The 25,547-nt window shown below is 40.8% G+C and overlaps 3 protein-coding genes and 1 long non-coding RNA gene across 5 annotated transcripts in view; 2 read left to right on the forward strand and 2 right to left on the reverse strand.

Moving 5' to 3' along the window:
* Window positions 1-3,172: 3,172 nt before the first annotated feature.
* On the reverse strand, window positions 3,173-12,128 carry cpsf2 (cleavage and polyadenylation specific factor 2). The gene is made up of 15 exons (XM_005935411.3): window positions 11,970-12,128; window positions 11,437-11,603; window positions 9,565-9,724; window positions 9,360-9,465; window positions 9,138-9,267; window positions 8,932-9,047; window positions 8,608-8,795; window positions 8,163-8,453; window positions 7,899-7,999; window positions 7,358-7,561; window positions 7,085-7,237; window positions 6,642-6,864; window positions 6,127-6,441; window positions 4,537-4,671; window positions 3,173-3,592 (listed from the first exon to the last, which is right to left on the reverse strand). Exons 2-15 carry the CDS (start codon window positions 11,583-11,585, stop codon window positions 3,500-3,502), a joined length of 2,364 nt encoding a protein of 787 aa, XP_005935473.1. The 5' UTR covers window positions 11,586-11,603; window positions 11,970-12,128; the 3' UTR covers window positions 3,173-3,499.
* Window positions 12,129-12,272: 144 nt separating this feature from the next.
* On the forward strand, window positions 12,273-14,460 carry LOC102304394. Its single transcript, XR_316620.3, has 3 exons — window positions 12,273-12,394; window positions 13,648-13,796; window positions 14,295-14,460. It is a non-coding gene; the product is annotated as an NADH dehydrogenase [ubiquinone] 1 beta subcomplex subunit 1 (long non-coding RNA).
* A 41-nt stretch (window positions 14,461-14,501) lies between these two features.
* Window positions 14,502-21,259, reverse strand: riox1 (ribosomal oxygenase 1). Of its 2 annotated transcripts, none has more exons than XM_005935409.3 (15): window positions 21,094-21,259; window positions 20,820-20,963; window positions 20,584-20,720; window positions 19,845-19,944; window positions 19,056-19,169; window positions 18,601-18,707; window positions 18,407-18,514; window positions 17,945-17,979; window positions 16,179-16,357; window positions 15,769-15,873; window positions 15,535-15,676; window positions 15,297-15,417; window positions 15,104-15,203; window positions 14,932-15,018; window positions 14,502-14,735 (listed from the first exon to the last, which is right to left on the reverse strand). In XM_005935409.3, the coding sequence occupies exons 1-15, from the start codon at window positions 21,178-21,180 to the stop codon at window positions 14,676-14,678; spliced, it is 1,626 nt and encodes a 541-aa protein (XP_005935471.1). In that variant the 5' UTR covers window positions 21,181-21,259; the 3' UTR covers window positions 14,502-14,675. The 2 variants fall into 2 exon arrangements, with proteins under 2 accessions (XP_005935471.1, XP_005935470.1); XM_005935408.3 differs by having other exon boundaries at window positions 20,584-20,726.
* Window positions 21,260-22,285: 1,026 nt separating this feature from the next.
* Window positions 22,286-25,547, forward strand: part of extl3 (exostosin-like glycosyltransferase 3) — a 35,189-nt gene continuing 31,927 nt past the window's right edge. Inside the window, exon 1 of the mRNA XM_005935407.3 lies at window positions 22,286-22,514. The gene's annotated coding sequence lies outside the window, so the exon portion shown is untranslated. The remainder of the gene's footprint in view (window positions 22,515-25,547) is intronic.

Below are 25,547 nucleotides of genomic sequence, written 5' to 3' on the forward strand. Positions count from 1 at the left end.
GGGGGGGGGCTGCAGGTGCCACAAAATTTCAATTCATTACTGTGTGGTGTCTTACCTATGGTGTTCTTGGTGACTGTGGCTCCAACAGCCTTCAGATCATTAACAAGCTCCTCACATGTAGTTCTGGGCTGATCCAACACCTTTCATATTTCTTCCATTACTGAATAATCACACCAACAGTTTTCACCTTCTCACAAAGCTTCTTGCTGATGGTCTTGTAGACCATTCCAACCCCGTGCAGGTCTACAGGCTTGTCCCTGATGTATGCCAAGACTTGACAGCTCTTTGGTCTTTCCCATTGTGGTGGAGAGTTGAATGGAAGAAATCAGATCAGAAAGTAGCTCAGCAGTTTCTGAAATACCCAGACCAGTTGGCTTGGCACCACCAACCATGCCACACCCAAAGTCACTTAAATCACCTTTCTTCCCAATTCTGATGCTCACTTTAAGCTGTCTGGACCGTGTCTATGTGCCTAAATGCCCTGAGTTGCCACCATGTGATTGGCTGATTAGAGTTTTTAACAGCTGAACAGATGTACATGATAATGTTTCCTATGGGTGTATTTATGTCACAAGTTCTTACCAAAAAAAAATACAAAATTTTAAATGTCCTGAATCTGGTAATGTCTGGTAAGAGTCTTAGAGTATAGGTACAAAGGTGCATAAATTTTTTCCAAATCTTTCAGATGTCTAGTTTTAGCCTTGATTGCTGGTTATTTAGAACCCATGCTTAATCTCAAAACCAGTAGAATGTCATCACAATGTCCATTTGGGCTGAGTGACAGTTCCATTTTTAGAGCAGGATATCATGGGATTTTTGTGCCTTATGTTATGTTTGAATATTGTGTGGTTTCATAGAAATTTGTCCCCGTTTCACATTATTACATTGATGTCATTGGCATTAAGTGGTCTGCTTAGTGAAGAGACCAGGAATTCAAAAGGGATTAAATTCATTCATCCTCCGATCCACACAGATGAATGGGTATGCACGACCAAGATGCTTGTTTTTTGAGTGCAGTTTGGTGCCAGTGACTACAGCGTGAGAGGCACAGGGGTGGTCAACCTGGGTATGGGTTCATGATATGACATCAACCGGCAGATTGGAGGTGCATGTTGAGTGGAAAGCAGCTCTCTTAGTGGCCTCCAGAGGGCAGAGCGGCCTCTCTGCCCCTGGGCGATTCTGCCCTGTGCTCTGGGCTTAGCTGCTCGTTACATTAAAACAGAGTCAGCATTATGAAAGCTAAGAGGATTAGCTGATGGACATTTCTGGCGGTGCCGGTCAATTATCAAAATGAAAAGCAGTGACTGGGCAAGGCCTGGCATGCTCTATGGCACAGAAGAGCTCCTCTCTCTCTCCTTCTCATCTCCACTCTAGCTCTCCATCTCCCACTCAGCTTCTGTCTGTCACAGGTTACTGAGGTTTAGGCAGGGAGGCGGAGAAATAAATAAAGGCGTCATTGGTGCCTTTCTGAACATGACATGGTTATCTGTGTGAGCCACGGATTAAAGAAGAGCATTTAAAATTTAATGTTTCTAAAGTGCAAAACTGTATGTTATGCAACTGTGTAAAAACAGGCCTGCATGTCAGCCAGCCATCCATGCTCCTCCAACCATGTGCATGATCATCCATCCCCACATACACTCCCTCACACTGCGTGCTTCGCTACTGTGTACGTGTGGGCATGTGTGTGACTGTGTAGCCCCCTGTGATTGTTTAGCACGCTATGATAATAGGAGGAGTCTCCACCACTGTGATGTCACGCTGCCAACACGTGTGATGCTGGAGTGTTGGGGGTGATTTGTGGGGAGGCAGGATGGGGAGAAGGTTTGTTTTGGTATATCCAGAAAAGTGACATTCCACAGCTGCCCGTGTTAAGGATCTACCCCGGGGATTCACACAACACTGCGAATGTAATCAGCCGAGTCAGTGTGCCACCACGGCTGCAGCGGACACATCACGCCGGCAGTGACACCGTGCCTCCCCTTCCATCCTCAGCACTCGCTTTTATCGCCCAGCTTTAATACAAGCAGTCACACCTCACTGGGGCACGGCAGAGGTGAGGCTGTATATCCACGTGTGCCAGAAAAAGATAAGAAAGCAAACTGATCAAGTGTTTCTCTTATTATTATTTTAAAGCCAGGAAGGCAACATTTATATTTACTTCTATAACTGTGAGACAGTTACTTAACATATAAAAAGAGCAGTAATCCTGGCTTACTACAAGCAGGCTGAATTATATTCAATCCCAATTATCACTTGCGGGGACAATGTCATCTCGGCGCTGTATTACAAATGGTCCTGCTGCATGGGCAGATTTGATATGGGTATTCAGAGGCTGCTTACATACAGCTGAAAAATGTCTCCATCTGGTGTCACTACACAACTAGCTAAACTAATAGGTAGCAAAGTATTTGTAGTGATAGACCGATCAGCATATGTGACACATCATATGCTTATTTTTTTTGTGTTATCAGTCTGCAGTTAGTTTTGCTTATTGGCTTATTTTCATTTTTGCACTGGTTAGGTTTATCATTGTCTGGATTTCTGTTTGGTTGTGTGTTTATTCCTCAATATCAGTTGATCTGAATTCATTTCAAAGTGTAGATTCTGAGAGAACTAATATGAAGCTCTGGAGCTTTGTCAAGCCCAAACTGCTGGAACCCTGTTCTCTTTCCTTGCCAGTGTGCCTCTGCCGTGCGCAGTGAAAACATACAGAGGTGGAAGAGAAGATTATCGAATTAAATCGGCCACATTTTGGATTCGAATCTCCAGGTAGGCCGGGGCCTTTCTGTGTGGAGTTTGCGTGCTCTCCCTGTGCCTGTGTGGGCTTCCTCTGGCTTCCTCCCACAGCCCAAAGAAGTGCAGTGGTGAATCTAAAGTGGCCGTAGGTGTGAATGGAAGGTAGATAAAGAGCTTAAATGCACAGCATAAAGTCCTGTATGAGTATATGTGAAATACGAATGTGGGCTTGTAGTATAAAGTGCTCTGAGTGGTCAATAACACTGAAAAAGCACAATATACATGCCAGCCCAGTAAGGATTCTGAGAAGTTTTCGATTTTACCTTATATAAGCAGTAATGAATGCGTGAATAGGCAAGTGACACAACATAACTGTAGGACTGAATAGCCAGCATTTGAAGTTATGGACATTTAAGACAAACAGAAATACATCTTGGAAAAAAAAAAGATTTTTAATGACAGATCTGGAGGCCCAAAACATTTACTTGGATGTGATTGTAAAGAGGGAGGACTTCAGAATCTGTTCACACAAAGATGTCAGTTCATGGAAGCATCTGCCTTTGCCATTATTGAGGTAAACTACCAATAAAAAAAATTACCTGGAAAAGAAATTATAAAAGGTACAGGAAAAGGAAAATGTTCAACACGGTTTGCAGTGAAACGGTCGGAACTGCTCATCGGGAAGAGGTACACGCATCTTCTCTGGGTAAAGTCCTTGTAAAGGCTTGTCTCTGTATTTCCATGGTGTGCTCTGCTGCAGCTATACAACAGCGTACTGCTGATACAGGAGCTCCCGGATCTTATAGTAGTCGTCACACAGGCAGCCTTCCAGGCCAATGCGTCCGGCCTCCGTCTGGACAAAGAGAGCGCAAACATGCACAGGTCATCCACCAGGTCCTCACACAGCAAGCCTTCACCAGCCTTGTACATCACACCAGACCCTAAAAACAAGTGTGTTCCCCATTCCTTCCTACAAACTTGGATGAAAGCGTCTAATGAATCTGCATCAAGATTTTACAGTTAAACACCGCACTCCTTTACGAGTCTCGGCTCTCTTTGATTTCCTTTTCTGGGTTGCATCTATTTTAAGTTCTTGTCAATTATGCAGGTTTTTGTTAGTATCCTGGCTCACTCCTACTTTCTCTGTAGCTCTGAAGCTTTGCCTGTGTTTCTTATTTGCATCTTTTGTCTGAGGTGAGATGTTTTAATTTGCTGCTGGGGCTTTGGTAGCCTACTTACGCACGCTGTATTTGTTTCTCTTTGTGTATAAACTACCATTTGGGGTATTTGTGCTTAAGTAAAGAAACGTTAAAGTACTCAATTTTTCAAGTCTGTCTTAGAAAAACAGTCAGGTACCTACAGAGTATCAACATTAAAACCAGTTTTCTTCCTCCTGTTCATGCAAATACACTTTAAGAGAAAACAGGAAGCAGATTTACAGCCTATTGCTTCCACCTGTTTTTCTCTACACCCCAGACTTTCCCATGACATATGAAATGACGTGCTCAGTGCACCGTAAGGAACTGCTCGGGATCCACAATCTATAATCAAACAAATGGACAAGCACGGTTTGTTGTAATTTTTTGTTAGTGTGTCTCATGCGATTAATTTTCAACTGTGCATCGCTGCATCCGATGGCTCAGAGTCTCATGTCACTATAGCCAAGAGTGCAAAGAGAAACGGTCTTTCAAACAGCATTTAAAACACAATTATTTGAAACACTGGCAGGTTTAATATGACTAATTGACTGGTTTTCTATCTATCTAGTATTCTTTCATGGGAAGGAAGGACACTTACTCTGCGGACGGCCACCATGTTGTTGCATACCAGCACTCCTCCCACAAACTCGGCCTGGATGCCCTCTCTCAGCAAGACTTGCTTGAAGTCAGACAGACGAGGCTCGTTGATAAACACAGACTGATGCCCTGAAATCTGAAGAGAGAGTGAAACAGGGTCAAACTTTTCCTACAAAGACTCCTTATTCACTCTTTTGGACGCAGACTATCACAATCACATCACGAGCCTTGGGAAAAGTTTTCTTTCAGGGATCATTTCTGCATCGTACGTTGGTCAAATGACATTAAAATGCCAAAATAAGTTTTATGCACTAATTGTACCAGCTATTTGGGCCTAAAAGTCACATGCTGCTCATGCTGTTTCATTTGCCAAAACAATTTGCATTACTGCAAGGAAATGAGGCTACCTGTCAAAATGAGCAGCAGCAAAAACAAGCCTTACGATCACATATTCTCTCTGAGCTGAATCGAAACAAAGCGCCCTATTTAGCATTCGTTCCACCCTCTTTAGCTTTCTTCGCACTCAGAGGTGGGACCACTCACTCGTACAACATCACTGACCCATCTAAATGTTTGGGGCACACTGGGAAAAACAGACTGTGTTTGATCTCTCATTCAAAAATATCTAACAACTCTACAGCAGCAAAATAAACTTGAAAGTGAATATTTGAAAGTCCTCCACTCAAACACGTGTTTAGAACATGTGCAGAGCCTGACACTGGGAGACGAAGAGAAAAAGTTTAGAGCTGGAAGATATAAGCAGAATTTTGTGAGCTCACAATTAGGAGACTATCTCAGAGCAGCTAAAGATGGTTCATGAGAGTTGGCTGTAGCCCCTAGGCTTGAAAAGTAAAGTCAATGAAAACATGCCTTAAATGGCTATTGATCGACAGGGGGGTGAGAACTCTGTGTGAAAATTTGTCCACTCTTTTCTTTGATTTATGAGATCAGAAATGTTTTTCTACTTGTTTATATGTTGTAAATTTCAAGTGTTCTTCAATAGAATGTGACAGTATTGCGACAGTTATTTTGCAGGCCAAAAAGTTCAGCATATTGGTGCGGCCGTGCATAGTCCTGATTTTTATGTGGCCCCTTGGGGGAAACCCCCTTCCAAAAAAACGATGAATAGATTAGAGTAGGGCTACTCTATGAGTCACATGTAACAATCAGTCTTAATCTAAGTATAATTTCTGTACAGCAAAACAGCTGTACAGAAATTTGCTGTTTTGCACAAGCCAAAATTAACATCTCATTTCACATCACTAGAAAACACAACAGCACATTGCTAACCAAGCTAGCTTGTGATATCTTGTCCAAATATGGGCATGGTTGGAGATGGAAAGAAAGTCAAACTTAAAGTTTTAAAAAGAAAAGTTAGAAATACATGGAAGATTGTCCAGCTTTTAAATACAGTGTGTGGATGCATTATGCAACATAAACCTTAACACAGTTTATAGGGCTAAGAAATGGTTATGCATTTTTTTGTCTTCTCTGAGGAGTCTCAGAGTCTCTCAGAAACTTAATTACTCATAATCAAATAATCAAAAAGAACTGCAAAATCATTCAAGACAGCAAGATTTCTGCTCCCCACCTCGTTTGGTGGCAGTGGTTCCAGCGTGGGAATGACATCACTCTCTTCGGAAAACTCCTTCTCGTCCTCTCCGAACAAGTTCTTCATGGCTCGCTGTGCCGTGACTGCTATGTTGATGGGGTCAATGTCAAGATCGGGGGCGATGTCCATAGCCAGCTCGCTTTCATCCGCCTCGTCTTTCACACCCTCCTCCAGTATCACGCCGGTATCCACCTTCACTACACGCATGTCCAGCACACCGTCAATCCACGCTAGCTCCGTGTCTTTGGCCTTGCAGAACTGCAGAGAGCTCACCAAGGAGTCTTTTAACCGCACCTTTACCAGGACAGAAAACAAGATAGTATGAAGACCCTGACGAGTCTTGGAAGTATTGCAACACAATTCTTCATATTTAAGGTCATAAAACACATTTAAGCTATAAGATCAAATGCACCCATTACTAAATTTTGGGGGAAAAAGACAAATAAACACACTTTATTAAAAATATAATTACACAGGCCTTAAATGAAGCTAACCTGGTAGATGTGGGTTTCACTAGTGGCATCCACAGTTTCCTGCAGTTTAGGCGTGTAGACTTTGATGTCCTTGCTAAAAGCCTTGCAGGACTCTGCCAGGTCCAGACTGGCTTCTGGTGGCCCACGAACAATCACCAGCTGTCTGGGCTTCATCTGATTGATAATCTTCTTTATGGAGTCCCCGTCAGAGCGACCCTCGTAGTCTATGTACATGACCCTTGCTCTGTGAAGAAACAGAGATGAGGTCAAGCCTTTGTACACTACCCTTGCTAGGACAAGAACTGCGCCAGAGACACCAGAGACTTGTTGACTACACATAACAATTTTCAGCATCATACAGGTTGATATTCAATCACGTGGAGGTGGATTCTACTGTACTGTTTGCCAATGGCCAGTTAAAATGGCTGAGAAAACACAGCCAAATTATCACAATGATCACTGACCTTATTTCAAGACTTTCTATGCTTGAGATGCATTTTGTGGGAACTACAGACAGATCCTGGTCCATAGGTTCATCTCCATTGGTCAAACCAGATTCTAATTTGCTCTTCTCCTCCTCTGTGGCTTGCAATTCAGGAACCAGAAACTCCTCTAGCCTTTAAAAGGTAACATTGGTTTTTATTATTATATTATCATTGATAAAAGTCAGAGTTTCACATTAGTGAACTCCTGGATTCATCAGTCATCTGATGTTTTTGTGCATTAGTATCGAGTACCTGATGATTTCTCCATACTCGTCCCATTTGATTCTCTCCTCGTGTGTGGGGAACATTGGATATGACTTTTTGGCCTGTTTGAAGAAACTGCCTTTACGGCTGCCCTCGCCCTTCATCATCAAATCGTGGTGTTTGGTTTTTACTACAGCCGACTGATCCAGATCATCATCCATATCGCTCTCATCGCTGGAGTCCACATCCACCCTGCAAACCCATAAAATAAATATTAATTCTATACTTAAAAGTTTCATTTATCTAAGAGCAGACAACGTATTTTTGCTCGGTAGTAGAATATAAATGTTTGTCATAAAAGTGTTATGACTCATCTCGTAGTTACAGATTTCCTTTTAAACAGCATGTTTGAGATTTGCAGTCTAGACCACAGTTTGCATTTGTGATGGCATTTTTTTCCAAACCTAATTTGCTGTCGTACTCGTGAACTGACTGATGAAACGTTTTGTAACACCAAAAGCGTCACAGAGAAAATACATGCAACCCTTAAGCTACGAGTCATCTCATGTCTTTTTCTGTAGAAACTTACTCTTTTGCTTGTTCAAGTTTTTTAGCAGTTTCTTTCTTAAGTTTCTCCTTTTCCAGGTATTCTTCCAGCTCCTTGCCTTCGAGTTTTACTCTCTTCTTGACCTGTTGTAACAAGAAAAAGTGGCAAATGGATATGGTGTAAATGACAAACTGACACGTTTTGTTTCTTCCTAAGCCGGGTCTGCATATTAGCATCAGGAGCTTCCCATGGGGCAGATATCAACCCTCTGGTACAGCAAATCAACATTATGACTGCAGGCCTCACCTCCAGATCCAGCATCATTTCTCCAGGGTTGTCGATGAGGTAGCGAGCTAAGGTTCCAGGTGTGGTGCGGTACGTCAGGATGATGGAATTTTTTGCATTTTGACACCACTGGATAAAAAGTTCTCGAGAAAACCCTGACTCAAGGTCCGGTTGGCTGCAGAGCACCACCTTGGGGCTGGGTACTCGGGCCAGGTCTGCCAGACTGTGGCACAGGGTCAAATGTCGGAATTGGAACGGGTTGTTCCTCTTGTCCTCAAAACACCTCATGAGCTTGTCACTCATCCACTCCACCTAGAAAGGATCAGTGATTAATGAATTCAAGAATTATAACAAATATGTATTATTTGCTGTGCTCTCTCTGTAACAAAATGAAAGTTTTGACTGGAAAAATCTGAATATTTCAATAGTTTCTCCGATGTGAAAAAAAACAAACAGTTAACAGTACCTGGGACTTTGAGAACTCCACTACATTGTAGCTAACATTGTTAAGCAGAGCGAGTGGGTAAGCTCCGAGCCCAGCATCCTTCGTCCTCCAAATCTGGTCCAGGAGCTGAGCCAGTTCCAGCACACGCCCAGCTGTATCTACGGCAATAAGGACATTGCCATCACCACGCAAGGTCTCCATCACATTGGCTGTGGAAGAACGGAAAAAGAGAATTACAAATGTACATAATAAAATCTGTAACCGTTAGAATATGGCAGTATGAACTTGCATATTATTGATGTAATAGTGTTAGTGTTAAAGCGCCCAGTGGCTATTGATACGTACTAAGTAGCTGCTCATCTCTTTGCTTACGACGTGGTTGTACATACGCCGCATTGAAGGAGTCTGTAATAAGTAAGGATGGACGGCTGAGGCTCTCCAGTGAGCAGCCATTGAGGTGGCTGGAGTACACAGAGAAAAAGAATGCATTAACAATGAGCCAAACTAAAAGCAATAAAATTTCATTTCACATTAACGTTTTCTTTGCTTACATTTCTCTCTTGTGGTTAAAGTCCACGGCGTAAACAATCTCCTCCTCCCCATCCTTCACAATTTTCCAAATAGTGCCTCCAATCATGTGACCGGCTGGAAGAGGAGTAATGGAAAGACCGTGCCCTTTTCCTGTCAGGTAAAAAAAAAAATACATAAGCAATCACATTGTTATATGTGGTGCATAAACAGGGAATAACACCTATTCTGCAAATAAAACACACCTTTCAAATTGACAATCTGAGAGTATTTCAGCTGCTGGATCTTATCAAAAGCAGCATCCACATCATCAAGTGTGAACAGTGTAAAATCTTCACTGTTGTTTCGGGACTACATGGAAAGAAAGAGAGAATTTAATAAAGTAATGGTAATCAAGCCAAAAAGAACCTCTGTTAATTAAATCATGCATTACCCATATCCCCTTCTTACCTGATACAGATCATACATAAACATCTGCCCCATCTTGTAGACAGGAATCGTGGCATAGATAGTACAGTTCAGCCCCAGTTTGCCCACAGCGTATGGCAGGGCTCCCAAGTGTATGGGGTCGGGATGGGAGAGCAGCACAGCGTCGACCTGATGAACATGTCTGGAGAGGGGGGAAAAGAGCATTGCAGCAGGTTCAAGTCCCAGAAAAGTGGAGTGGTTTAATTCAAATCTTTATTCAATCGCACAGTCTCGTCTCACAAGATCAAAATTTCTTCTTTAAAGGAGAACAATACGCATTCACAAGGAGTTCAAACAGATAATAAAGCTTTACATTTTACAAGGGAAATATAGGCTTCTAGTGGCCTCTACTTTGAGGACAGTTTGCGATTCATTCAAGATTAGAAGGTGCACAGTTCCAGAAACAAAGCCAACTAACATGTGCACATGGGAAATATTTAAAGTTGTGTTTAATGCTTTCCCCCTCAACAAAGATGACATTTCATGAACTGCCCTGTACCCTTAATGATGAGTTTTGATACCTCAATACATATCAATAAAGACGTGACAACCACTGAAATAGTTTTGGGTTTTTTTCCAAGGGTAACTGAATAGGCAGAGACCACCCTCACCAATTTCTGATACAAACCCAGTCATTTTGCTCTATAAGCAAGAGCTTCAAGGGTTACTTCTGATACTCCTGGTGTTAAGATAGCTATTGTGTAAAAATCAATTTAGAGGTTTCCTGAGTTTGCACTAAAATAAGACTTTAAAAAACATTTTTTCTCTGCAAGTTACAATTCAACCACTGTCTCTGTAGCTGTTGTTATTAGATGTGAGAAGAGAGGAGAGCTTAGGTAGTTTGGAAGCCTCAAGAGTAGAGCTGTGCCTTTTCTTTTTGACTCTATAGATGTTCATCCAACCGATACAGTTAGAAATGATGAGTATGAAATTCCTCATTGGTGATAAAGCACTATAATACACAGGGTTTTACAACTGGAGTGCTGATAGGGCAGTATGACTGTGTGTGTGTGTATATATATATATATATATATATATATATACATACACATACATACATACATACATACATACATACATACACACGCATTTTGGCTCCAAACTGTTCAACTGGAACTGCCCTTCTAATCTAATTCTTTCGCCCAGTGAAAATCTTAACATCTACAAAATTGCCATTAGAGTATTAATTAGATAATTCATGTTGTATATATGTATAGGAAACAGCAATAGAGCAAGAATTAGAAGACATACATTTATCCATGCTAATGAAAGCATAAACAAGCAAAGGACTAAGTTTGGAAATCTCTCCATATATGTTAAACCATCTCCTTGTGCCTGATATTCTTCTACTACAAGATGAGACAGAAGAAGTACAAATTCAACATAAGTGAGGTACATTGGGTTTTTGATGTTAAGATTTCTTCGCAGATGACTTTCAGACTCAAACAAAACCTACATCCATCGTCTAATATGTGGTATGACAGAAACCAACAAACAGAACCATATAATCTGTGGACTAGAAGCTTTTTACTATAGTATTATAAATGATGGGCTACACCTGGACCCATCTAGAAAGAATGGCCAGGACAGAAATCTCTGGAGATCTACCTTTGGCGGCCCATACCCTGGGAGGGGTGACGGGCAGTAGTAGTATTATAAACTTTCTTTTATGGCAGTAAAAAAGTCGGCACAAGCTTTCTTTCCCCTACTTCACGGTGGGGAGGTCAGTCATCAATAAACCAGACTGCTGTGGGTGTACTGTTTAGTGAGTTCATAAAGGCACATTTACTTTTTGCTAAGAGTTTAAAAAAATAGAAACATCAACTGTTTTTGAAAGACTGGCGGTATACCGACCTCTTCATAGCATCTATGATTTCCGTGGAGAAGTTCTCATCCCACCCGCAGTCCAAGAGGAAGCGGAATTCATCCACCTGCAGCAGGTAACAAAGGGCAGACTCCTCCAGAACCCCTGACACGGCTGTCAGCTTGATAATGGACGTCATGGTTCTTCAGTTGTCGAGCTGAAATATAAGATTTGTGCTCGCATGTTATCCTCACCACGAAACCTTTCCTACTAACTCTAAGGCCCGTGGCTCTTTATGTGTGAGTGCGACTGTGCGAAAAGTCATTCAATTTAATCAACAAAGAAAACAAACACAACCATGGTTGGAGTTTGCCATTAAAATGTGTGTGAGGCTAATAGCGTAATGTTGCACAATTTTAACCAGTGATGTATGCAGCTTACAGGCTGTAAGTAAATAAAATGTAAACATAGTTTTGTCGCTAGCCACAGCTAGCTCAGAGTTGTTAGCAGATTGCCCAGCAAAGTGTATTTACAGTGCTAGCTAATGAGTGTAAATGAACTAACAAAGGAGCGTGCACCATACCATTAATTGTAAAATAATGGATTAGTCTTCTGGAATAAAAAACAAACAAACAATCTTTTTTCTGTTATTCCCACATTAAACCATTTTGGCTCGCGTTTTTGATAGCGGCAGACATACTTGCCGCTGCATCATGTGTGAGAGGGCAAAGGAGCATACCACAAATGGTGGTGTCGTTACTAAATAATTCTAAATCTCTTCTAAAACACTACATTTAGATTTTTTTCGAAAGGTACCTGAACACATCACCTTTAACATCATATTTTCAGTGTTGGAACGTATCTAATATTCCACTACTTGTGCTTTGACATTAAAATGTATTATTTAAAAATATGAAACCACCTCGTCGTAAGTTTACAGTTGGTAGAATCCGATGTCCTTCGCTTGCTGAATGAGGAACTGAAGGCCGCGGCTGGTGTAAACAGAAGGTATTATTTTAGATATTAATATTATATTCATTATTCTTTTTTGGTCGAGTCAGTGTGTTTTAATGTGTTTGTTGTACTGAAAATACAGTAACCAGTGCATCTTAGAAATAATCCTTAACTACATCTTGAAACATATTGCTAAGGCTAACTAGCTGACAGGCTAGCTAGCCAAGTTCCTCTCTCTAGGATACCAAAAGTTTGTGATGAACGATCTGCAGACTTACCGGATATTTAGTATTCAGCTTCATATATATATATATATATATATATAAGCTGTAATGTAATGCATGGCTACCATATGATAACTGAAGTGACCGTGGTCTGTTCTTTGACATAGCTTGATGTGCATTTAATGAGGTTTGCCTGTCAAACCTCATTGAAGTGCATAAAGAAGTGTTGTAAATCAATGTCAAGGTGTACACATTCTTAGAATCTAAAGTAGGCGTTTAAAGACACTCGGTTGTTGTGCTTATTGTGCAAGAAAATGTCTGTCATTTTTAGTTGACAACATTAGCTAATTTTGTTTTCTAGAAGTTTTTTGCAGGTCCTCTAACTCTATGAACATGGGCTACCCCCAGAATACTACATGTTGCTAAACATTACAACGTCTCTTTTAATGGTTGGGACTCGCAGCATGATCAAAATAATGATGGTGGCACAATATAAAAAACATTCTCCCTTTCCTGATCTTAGTTTTTAAAAAAAAAAAAAAAAATTGTTTCACTGAAATGTTTGAGATCAAACAAATTTTAACATTAGACAAAGATAACCCGAGTACATGCAAAATCTAAATCTGTGTAACTAAATGGAAAGAAATGGAATTAAAAGCAGAAAGCTGTCGTTGCATTCATTATTACTTTTAATAAGTCACTTCAGTTGTAAGTGATCTGATTTCCTACACTTTTAACAGTATTTCCCCTAATTTTATTTTAGTTAACTTTTATCCTTATTCATTTGAGAGCCTCATTTAAAATCATGATTTAATAACTGATTTGTTTATTTAACAGGGGTATCTATGTGGTGCCAGTGTATCAATGGTGTATCTTAAAAGAAAGCAATAAGATATATTAGTATTTAGCCTTTCAAATAGCTTAAACAGAGATTAGGCTGTTCAGCAATAGTGGTAAATGTTCTTGTATCATTTATGCTTGTGCTTTCCTGTATCCATTCTTCTTATTATACAAATATGAATGCACAACTGCAATCATAAGTTTAATCTGGGAGTATAAAACCCATGCTCTTTTTCTTTTTAGGTAGGAACCATGGTGAACTTGGCAGCCTTTGCCCGCCAGTACTGGGCGCACATATTTGTCCCCACAGGCTTTGTCATTGGATGGTACCTTGACAAGCAACAGGACCAGAAGTTGACAGCTTTCAGAAACAAGAGTGCTTTGTACGGAAGGTAAGAACGAGTGACTGTTCACCAAATAAAAACAAAACAAACCCCTCAGGTTATTCTTGAATTTAAAGACAAGCTACTATGTTGACTTCATGGTGATGTTTGTCACTGTGTACACAATAGCCCATGGCCTGGAGTTATTAGTTTAGTGCATGGATATTTTCAATTGGGCAAAGTTATAAATACATGAAATCTGCAATTTCATAAAAAATCCACCTGTAAATTTTCCTAAAAAGCTAGTGCTATAAATCCTTAAGGTTACTTTGACTCCTATCTCCTTTTTTTTTCCTAAAAAAGGCTCAATTAATAACCAACTGCCTTCTATATCTATGCAAATCCACTTTAATAGATTACCATATAACACTTTTTGTTTCTACACTTTTCCACTTTCAGCCGATAACTCCAGTAGTGATCTTCTGGTGTAAAACTGTACTCATACATCATTCTGTTCTGCGAAAGCCAAACATCTTACAAAACTTCAAATTTTTCTTCTTTTTATAGGGAACTGAAGCCTGGAGAGGAGGTGACCTGGAGGTAGACTGCTCTCTACTTGAAAGCCTGTGTGGTGTGAACGAATGGGTGTCCTCAAATCACAATATTTAAGAAGACTCCTGTACCTCTGTTTTTGAGTTGTATCAACCAATAATAAAGATGCCATTCATTGAAATCATTTGGTACTTGTTAATGATTCTGGTTGTACAAGACAAAAACGATATAAAAATTTTTTATTTTTAGTTGAACAGCAAAATCACAAATGCATTATCCATTTCCAGTCGAGCTAATGAAGGCTACTTGGAGCAGACATGGTCTCCACTGAAGATCTTATTTTGTATAAAGTGATTTGATCTCTTCATGCAGTCACCATGATGGAAGAATCTAGTGCTACAGTGGTTCTGCAGTGTGGATAATCCCCTTCTCAAAAAGTAGTTCAGCCAAAACAATCTGGGAAAAAGTAAAGGGAAAAACATGAGGATCAACCACTAATGAGAAACACAGGACTAAATAAGTGATTTCACTGTGCAGAAACCCCGTTTATACAGGTACCCATCTAAAACACTGAAGATAAGCTGCCACATACGAGACACCTTCGGCCAAAAACAAAACTAAGGATAACAGAGTGTGTGAAGGTAATAATTACCCTGTCCTGCGCAGATTCACATGGGAGGCTTCCTACTGTCACAAAGCCGGGATATGAATGGATCAAAAACTCGACAGCATCTGTGTACTAAGAGGAAAAACAAGTCAACCCCATCATTAGCACAGTTTACGAGACCTGACATTTGATGACAAACACATCTACCAATCTTTACCTCTGGTTTTATTTCAAAACTCTTGAGCTGCTCTTTGTGGTAAACTCTGGAGTTGTCAGTGGTGTAGTAAAGATGAACGGCATCTCCGTCATTGCATAACCTGGCGATAAAGATTTACAAGACAAATGACAATGACACTTTTCTGCTTTAATTGGTAGCCTTAACATATAGTTAATAAAAAAATCTGTGTTACCGGGCACACTGAGCACGTAGAATTCTGATTTGACTCTGGGTAGTGATGTGTACACCCACATCCTTTACTTGTCCACCTTCCCACCTCGTAGGTGCTCCTTTCACACTGGTGACCAGTTCATCTGTAAATGATAGTATGAATTAGAATCAAAAGCAATATCGTGACATGCAGCTCATTAAAAAAAAAACAAAACAAAACAAAAACTAATGCAACAATTACAGCTCTCTCCATCACATACCTGGAGTGAGAGTGGGAGGAAGGCAGTCATGAATGAAATCTTTAGCCTTCTGATCAACAGCAGCATCCAGTGGTGCGTAATTTGTTAGCCTCTTCATCAGATTATCGATTCGAGAGAAGAACTTTGCCCTGCGCGGGTCTTCCTACACAAGGATAAGTTTTGTCTTTAGCTAGTAATTGGGAGTAAATGAGGACAACACCTGAAAAGTTGGTAAAAATCACTTCATTTAAATACCTTGTCGGAGTTCTGTACTCCCATGTACGTCAGGTAGTCCAGAGGTAAACCCCGTCTAAACTCCACGTCCTCCTCCATTGCTACTTCCAATGCTGCTGGGACCAGCTGAAAAAAAGAGCAGTAAATTATGAATACCCCTTTGTAAGTATAACTGTCTTAGGCAATCCTTAGGTTAAAAAAGACAGGTGATGTATGAACCGTCAGCGAAATACTCTCCACCAGAAATCATTAGTATCATCTGTCAGCAGGAAAGACTGCTTTGATTATTACTCTTCACCTGCAATGCAAAACCACTTCATGCTGGATGCAAGATTTATACCCTTTTGCTCACTACTGGCACTGGTTTCAGAGTTCGGCCGTTGTCTTCATCTGCATGCATCACAGGGGGAAACAGGGAGGGTTTTTTTTACCTTTTGCAGCAGATCTCCCCAGCTGTTCTTCTGGTAAGAGGAGATGGTGATGTGCAGAGAGTGTGCATCTGGTAGGCAGTTGCCTTGATGGATAAAACCTCGAGGGAAGTAGATGAGATCTCCGGCTTCTACCACCACATCTAGGATCGGCTTACCAATGTCTGCCTGGTTGAAGTTTGCTGAAGAGAAATCACAAAGCAGACACCCCTGAGCATTAATTATATTTATTTATAATTCTGTTTTCCAAGCAAGAGAGACCATTTTATTTCCACAAATCAGTAATTTATCTATCAATCAATCAATCAAGCTTTATTTGTCACAAGCAGGTTGCCCTGCAGTGAAAATGCCCCCCCGACCTTACACACATAACACAGACATCACATAGGGTTACAAGTTGAGTGATGAGTTGAGGGATGAGTGAGTGCTTATCAGTGTAAGTGTACAGTATGTGTGTGCGTGTCCATATTTCAGCTGAGACAGTGTCCTTTGCCCTATTAGGCTAAGTAAACAGTCCTCCAGCCAATCCAGGTGGCCTTGCATGGGATGGGAAGAATAGTCATCACACAGGGAGTGATTATTCGGGTCCAGCCTTGGGCCTGCAGCTGGCACCATGGTGGTGTCCGCATTACGATGTTGATTTTCCATGCGAGCAGCCCAGGATAATTTCAAGCTGTTCTTTAACACTCCGACACTGGTCTCTCAATCTCCTGTTGGAGAGCCGCGAGCCTCCCCATGATGGTATCAAACTTCTGTTCCGTGGTGTTGTCATTCTTTTGATTCTGAGACCCCACAACTGCAGTGATCCGTTCCGCGATGTGTTCCAACTGTCGCTCGAGGGTCTCATTTTGAGCAGGCCTCTCTCTGATGTATCCCCCCATACGCTCAATGGTGTTGTTTTGAGCCTTCACAGCAGCTGTAAGCGTCTCCAAGGTGTTAACCATGCTGCGTTCGTTGTGAGAGGTCGCGCCTCGTCCCATCGCGATTCCAGCGGGCAGCCTTGGGGGGGTTTGAACAGCCGGTTCCGCTCTCTTATTTCTCCGATAAACCAGGGCCAAGCCAGCTCCGATCAGCAAGAACCCTGTTATCATGGTTCCGAATAGGTAGATATCTTCAGCGTCCTCGATCGACAGTCCCGCTAGGCACATGACCCTCCAGTTCTGCCACCCGTCCATCGTGTATCCGGCAGGGAAAGTCCCTCCAGGGCACTCGGGCTCTCCCGAGCCCAGACTTCTCGTTGAGAAAAGGGTGTCAATAGCATTCAGAGACCAGTTGATCAAATCCATAATTCTCTTTTAGGTTTTAGAGAATGACAGTGGGAGGCTATTCCAGGGAAAGTAATACACACGAGACAAGACAAGGACATAGAGGCTAAGCAGGGAAGATAAGGGAAGGAGGAGAGGAGGAAAAGTGCGACCGCCTTCGCTGAGAGCCAAAGTCTGTTTCAGGGCTAGCAAATCTTTACATATTCATGCATTTTCTCCATGTATAATAATGTTTACATATTATGATTAGAAACTGTTTGTAATTTTTTTAATTTATTTGTAAGTGACACCACAAGACATGAAATATTTCTTTTTCTGCCCTCCTTCATCAAACCCACTCCACCATCATTCTCTTACTTTTAATTACAAGTGCTTTTTACAAAGTACCCATCCCCCTGCTGCCCCAGGATCCCATGAGGTTCAGACCCAAAGGCATCAAATAATTATGCTAATAAAACGCAACTGTTAAAAACTACTAAGACGATTAGTTTTGTTTTTACTCACGACTCGAAAGCACGGGCAAGACCTCATCGTCTGATCTAAAAAAAAAAAAAAAAAAAGGGAAAAAAAGAGAAAATGAAACAGTAAAAAAAATATATATATATATATTTTTCATATATCTCAAAAATGAAACAAATTAAAACCCACGTATGCAAACTGACTTAATTTATTATTGTTTTAATTGGTCTGAAGGTTCAATAAACACCCCAGTTTCACAAAAATGAGAATTTTCTGCCAATTATTTTATGGTTCAGGCTTCGCTGGGTTCAATCAACACTGATTTGGATGCTTAAGTAGTTTTGTATAAAACTTTAGTCCATCATGACCCACATACTATAAATAAGTCTGTTATGCAAGTTTGCTGATTTAAAACATTTGCAGAGGTTTACTAATGTAATGACATCGCATAATGTGCACTTTAAAATTGTGGTGCTCTTTTTTGAAAGTTTCCCTGCCGTTTTTCACCTTGGGCTGTACACTCGCCAGTGTTTCTTCCCCTCCAGCTGAACCACAAAGGCTTCAATGTCATCATAATGTGGAGCAAATCCTTGTGTGCCAGGTGGTGTCAGGTATCTGGTTGAAGAAAACGCATACACAGATCAAGACCAAAACAAATGGAGTATTCCCCAATGTGACCGATTTTTGTCCCAAATACTAACATATTGGCTCCCGCCATGCTGCCAAACTGCTCTTGGAGGATGGACAGCACGTTCCACACCGTGGAGGAGAAAGCCTGAGGATTCAGCATGCGGAGGGAGCAGCCACTCTGGGAATTGAGACACCAAGATGACTACTAATCTGCAGCACAGAGCAGATGGCGCACTGATGCAGCTAATGGAATGACTTCTATCATGCGGCAATGAAAAATATTCAAATTAAAATATTACTTAGTACATAAATATACATCTGATTTTTCTCTTAATGAAGGTGGTCCCAGAAAATATGAAAATGAGGATAAGCTTTAATGATCCCCACAGAGAAAGTGAATGCAGCTAATTTGCATCAAAGGGCCCAATTATTAGGAAAGTAATCAGGACATTAAAAATGCAGAAATCACTGAAATCTTGCTTTAGACATAATCATAAATCAGCAGCCTGCAGCACTGTGTCCCCACCTCATAGAAGTCCCACGCAGTGTATGGGAGCACTCTCCCTGGAGGATTGTGAGTCTCTCTCTTGCCATTAGTGTAACTTGTGACATCCAGGTTCACTCCATACTGAACATCTTCCTTAAATATTAAAAAAGTCAACAAATATTCAGGACCTTTATTCCTTATTTATACTAACAAATATGACCAAACTGCTCTGGACGATTATTAGTCTGCACAATTAGAGCAGGGTTGTCTCTAATTTTACATGGCGGCTACATACAGTCGACCAGTGAAACGCCCCTTTCTATCAGTGTAAAGAAGTTTAACTAAACACTTAATCCCTGAGATATCTTAATTACTTTGGTAATGTGAATGGCTGTGGCGGAGGTCTTCATCAATAGGAAAAGCTGTAAAACTTCAGAAAAATACAGTTAAAAGCCCAAAATTTATGTCCGACTTCACGTGTTCCAAAACTGTCTGGTGGGCCAGATTTGCCTTTGACGGGCCAAATTGACATCCCCGAATTAGAGGTTTAAAAAAGGTGCCAGCTTGGTTAAAACATTTGTGAGACTTCCAGTAACAGATTACAATCCTTAAAAGTGCCAATAAAGCCTGCCATCCATCATGTCCCCTGATAAACACAGATGGGGAGATTATGTCTTCTGTTTATCCACCCATTCTCCAAACATTTCAAGTACTTGGTTCCACTTGCACCTTCCCTTGACTCACCTGGTGCTAATTCAATGTTTTGAAAAAGAAAAAGCGCAGTATCCATTTTTAACTAAGTTTAAGACTTAGTTTCAGGTTTCTTACCTCTCTGAAAATGCGATCGAGCTCTGCTGTGGAGAACAGTCCCTTGTAGTAATCAGGATTCTTACGTTGGACAAAGATGGGCTTTTTTTCCCATGTTTCTCTGAGGAAAGAGGGAAATGTATCAATACCCAAGACCTGTACTAAGGAGCATGATTTAAGTTAGTTGTGGTTAACCCTGGGGTTTGAGTATTGCTGCAGCAGTTCATTTTTCAGACAGGTCACTTATGCTGCAGACCTAACCTGCTCCAGAGCAGTTTATGTTCAAGATTAAAGATCAACATGTATAAAAATCACTGGCTAATGGCCAATCAGGTCTCTGGAAAATGATATCACCACTCCCAGAAGATCCCCCAGACTACTGTGCATGAATAATAACGTTTTAACAGTGTCTAAAGTCTTTGGACTTTCCCTGATGAGCATCAGAAAGAAATACAGATTGTCAGGTACAGCTTTACTCCTTTCCTCCCCTATTAGCTTCAAACTGTTGTATTGTTTTGTGGGCATTAATACATGGTCCTAAAACAAGGCCCCTGTTTGTGCTTGTGGACCTTATCACATGTAAATGACGTAAAGGAAAAGTGAGGTAAAGTAACTGAAGGAGCAGAATATTAAAGTGTGTACTAAAAGTTACTGGGTGTCAATAAAGGAAGGAAGGAAGGAAGGAAGGAAGGAAGGAAGGAAGGTAGGTAGGTAGGTAGGTAGGTAGAGCTTCGAAATAAGGAGTGCCAGCTGTTTGTACCTGAAAAACATCTTCTCAGGAATGGGGGTGATGAGCCACTGGAACAGCTTGCTCGCTCTCTCCCTGCTGTTGTTGACTTTTGCCAGGTCTGCCAGCAGAGTCTCGAGAGGCTCAGCGCTCACACACTCCACCGTCACCTGATTCTGACAAACACACACTCTATTAGGCCTTACACGTTTTTGAAATTCAGAAGACATTAAACCTCTATATTTACACTAGCAGGTAAACACACTCACGTGCGGAACTTCCTTCTGATTCTCCTCTTTTTGTGACGGCTTGTGAAGCTTCTTTCGCATCTTCTTCCTCTCAGCTTTTGCTTGAACTTTGACTTTGAGCTTAAAGGCTGCATTGTCCTTTTTCTTTTTCTTCTTAACTTCCGCCTATAAAAACAGAGAGGTTAAAACAATGCCCAGAAGACAGACGTGTGCAGATAAAGAGGAGAGGGCTGGAGTCATTGCTGCTCCTCGTGCAGCAGTCAGACACTCAGTCTTTGGTTTTACGTGTGTGTACCTGCACTGGAGGCTTCTTAGCCGGAGGAGGCTGGTCCGGTTTTAAATTTTGATACAAGGCAAAAGCTGACATGTGTTTGCTCTCCATTTCACACCCGATGTACCACCAACCCACGACTTCTACACATGCTCCTGTGCGCTACTCCTTCTTCTACGAATGTTGTGTCGATTTGTTCTCTAATGGACTCTTTACCGCCACCTACAGACGAGTGCTTGATTTGACCTGATTCAATTTATTTCAATTTCTCCTCTTCTCCTTGTTCTTCGTCTTCTTAAGTAAACCAGTGTGAATTTAAAAATAATTAAAACAGTTTATTGTAAAAAAAAATTTTGTTGTACAGCAATATGATGGCAGGAAAATAATCAAAAAAATTTACTAAAAACAAAAAGGTCTTTCCCAAAAGATAATGAAGCAACAGAGAAAGGCTAATGTTTTTTCTTTATTTTTTATAACGTTCTACATTGTTGATAGATACTGAAGACATCAAATATATGAAGCAAAATATATGGAATTATGCAGCAAATAGAAAATAGATTAGTAACTCAAATATGTCTTATATTTTTGACTCCTCAAAGTAGCCATCCTTTGCTTTGTTGCCTTGGTCTTCTCTCATTGAGCTTCATGATGTAGTCACCTAAAATGGTTTTCACTTCATAGGTGGGCCTTTTCACCCACTTTGGATGTTATCATTCTATTCAGTGGGCGTTATTAGGAAAAATCAGTCCCATAGATATGGGCCAGTAGGGGCCTTCTACACCTGCTAGTTTGTTCAGAAGTGTTCTCAGGGTTCATTTGTGGAATTTCTTGCCTTTTTAATGGGGTTGGGACCATCAGTTCTGTTGTGCAGAAGTCAGATTGGTACACAGCTGACAGTCCTTATTTGACTTTATGATACCTAAATAGACCCACGTTGAAGGCTCAATAGGTAATGGACAAAGTCACATACAACAGTGATAAAATATCTTAATAAAAAAATTAAACAAGAAAAAGAATGAAGGCAAATAATTGCTAATTAATGAACTCGTCAGTTGAACAATTAATTAACTATAGGCCAACTATAGCCAACTATAAGCCACTTCACCGTTCACCTGTTAGAAGACATCTGTTTTTTATGGTCCATAATGCCGGCACCAGGTGGCGCAGTTTCACTGCATTTCCAGCGTTTGACGGCACCGTAGCATCGACACAGTTTCCCATAATGCTTTGCTGCGTGCGGTCGGCGCTGTTTGTCCAGCCGTCGTTCCAACAGTGCAGCTTTTAATGGTGCTGGAAGCGGTGCGAGATGAAAATGCTGCAACACCGCAGGCTTGTCTCGAGACTGTAGACCTGCAGATTCAGCACACGGAGATTTCTGCGGTGTGTCAGATATTCCTGGCGCCTTTCACTCAGTTTTTTAGGACATCTTGGACTCCTCTATCCCGGTGAGTTGTAGCCGCTGAAGCTAACATCAGTCTACCAGTGTAGTACAGAGCAAATGCGTTTTGTTGTGACCACTGCTGGCTAGCACGCTAGCTAGTTGGAGAGATGAGATTTGTAGCCCCTTGTGTGGTTCCCTGCAATCCCCTGGCCATCTTTAATATATCCTCCCGTCCTCGTTGGTTCCTAGATGTGAATTTTCAAAGTCCCGAAAGGTAGTTGAGTGGATTTCTGTAGCCCCTGCTAGTCGTGAGTGTGTTTTGCTTTGATCTCGGCACACAGCCGGTGTATTCGAGGCTTTGCTGTAATGTTGTCTGAATATGACCCACCTGGGCTGCCCCGAAAAAATTTCGATCTTTAATATTTGAATCCCCGTTTTTTTTTTTTTATTGTCACCTACAAAACCTGCGCCACTTTTATGGCGTGTAGATTGTCACAAATGTCGCTGTCAGTTCAACATCGAGCTGCTTGTCAGTCGTGATAATTCATATTCATGTTTCATGTTAATATACTGACGACAGTTTCAGCATCTCACCGGTCATCGTTTACACACCAATAATAAATAATAATTTGCTTTTATAATAGGCAGTCAATTATAATGACATTTTTTTGTTTTAACACAACGATTGGAAAAGTTTAAAAATGGCTTTAAGTCATGGACTGCATCTTAACCACTTAATCAGTTGTTTTTTTTCTCCTTTTTAGATATTATTTTCAGTGACTTTATCTCCTGGCTGTTCCACCCCATTAACTAGTATTGATTCCCATAATATGAGTAATGTGCTGCCTTGTGTTTTTTGACTAAACTCAGCATTCGTTACTCAGTTGCCATCTATCATCTCGTTTATATAAACGAGGGTAGACCGAAAATTACGTAAACTCGCCAGATAACCACAAAATTAAACTGAGCTCAAACAAAAACTGGACGTGATTGTTTAAGACTGAGTGCATGAAACTTTTTAAAAGCAGTGAGGGAGTTTTCCAGAGTATTGTCTTACACTCAGTGGCATCTTCTTTTGTTACACCTTTCTAGTACCAGGTTGGACCCGCCTTTGCTTTCTGAACGATTAATTCTTTGTGGCATGGATCTAACAAGATGAGGAAAACATTCGGGAGTAATTTCGGTCCTTATTGAAGTAATAGCATCACACAGTTACTGCAGATTTGTCGACTGCACATGTGGGGGTCATTTGAGTACAGTAAATTCATTGTTGTGTTTAAGCACTTTGAGATGATTTGATCTCTGTAGGAAGACTGTTATCCTGCCGGAGGGCAGGGATGGACACTGTGAGCAACAATACTCTGGTACACTGTGGCATGTAAACGATGATCTGTTGGTACTAAGGCAACCAGAGTGTGACAGTGTTCCATTATACAACCAGCAGCATCAACCATTGATAAAAGGCAGAAAAGATCCAAGCTTTCATGTTGTTTACTCCAAATTTTGTCTCTATCACCTGAAAATCACAGCAGAAATGGAGACCAGGACCAGGTAATGTTTTCCCAGTCAGAGAATTGCAAAAAAAGTGAAGTTATTTACATGCTTGGTTTGACCTTCAGCGTGCCTAAATGTCTGAATGCAACGAGGTGCTGTCATGTAATTAGCTAATTAGATATTTGCATTTATGAGTGGTTGTACCTAACGAAGTGGCCAGTGAGTGTAAGTCCACTCTGAGTGAGCTCTTTGCAGATGTGGAATATAAAGCCCTGTAGCTGATATTAAGGCAAGGCTTGGCATGTTTTTGGGAAGCCTTAGGTTTCTGCCTGGGGCAGTGCTTTTAAAGCATGTTTCTATAACCAGCGAACCAGTTTTCACTCACATGTCTTTGCCCAAGGTCTCCACTTAATAGCTGCTGTATCAGAGTTGTAGAGCTGTAGCTGTGAGGTTAATTCATTTGTGCCTTTAATGAATTGCATTATCAGATTATACCTTTTGTTTACTTTTACGTTTAAGTCAGTAGATCATATTTAAAAGACAAATGAGTTTGAGTACATGTCATATTTGTACTTGACGCTTGGTGAAAGCTGCTGAATACACTCTGATTCTGAAAGAAGAGTGCAGGGAAATTGGCTTCTGTGAACACTGCACCTGGAGCTTATGTACTTTCCCCTATCTTAAAACCAATATTGATAATCGTGTCTGTATTTTTCATGTGTTATTAGAGTTCTGTCTGAGACTGGGCAGCAGTTTCTTCCTATCCGGTTAGTGCCGGTGTCTGATGTTATCACAGGAAGTGTTTTTATTTGAAGGAATTCTTCCATCTCTTGATGTTTTTCTTGCTGTGCTGAGATATGAACAAGAGCAGGTTGTTAAAGTGTTTGCATCATGATAATAAACAAAAGAGACTTGTGTTTTTGTGATGATGCAGCACAAAATCTATCATGGAGAATGCCAATAAAGATCTCTCCAAAAGCTGAAATCTCACCAAACAGCTGTTTGTGTGGTTAGAAATTTCCACACTTACACGGTTAGATTGGACTACAGTGTGGATGAATATGGGCATTACAGGGCAGCGTGTGTTCTTCTGTGGATAAGGATATTTATCTAGTTTTTGGAGGTGTCACTGCCACGTGTTGTTTTTATTTATTTTTTGAGGGGTTGGGTGATTTCTTATTCTTGTGGTCACACACAGTAGCAATCAACATCTTTCACAAGACACACCAGTGTTAAAACTAGCATTCCCCAAAAGGTACAATATGCTTGCTAATATCCTTTGCTTGTTAAACACATACCTGAGGTGGTGCACATTATTAAATTTGATCATGTCTAGTGGCCATTCAAGTGAAAAATTAGTTGTGTTACATCAGTATATTATATGCTATAGGATTAATAGTTATATAGGAGCTTCAGGGAAGTACTTGCTGCTTATGAACGGTAGGAGTCACCTTGTAGATGAAAATATGAGGCTCTGGATTTGAAGTCAGTTTTTTTTTTTGGCATGGGATCCTGTTTGGGTTAGAAGTGAATATGCTTGATTTAAACCAAATGCATCTGGCAGAATCCTACTGTATGAGAACCAGTATAACCAGGTTCCAGA

The sequence above is a fragment of the Haplochromis burtoni genome, unplaced genomic scaffold, assembly GCF_018398535.1.
Source record: "Haplochromis burtoni strain Fernald_Lab_line unplaced genomic scaffold, NCSU_Asbu1 Contig_92, whole genome shotgun sequence".
Classification (NCBI taxonomy): Eukaryota; Metazoa; Chordata; class Actinopteri; order Cichliformes; family Cichlidae; genus Haplochromis; species Haplochromis burtoni.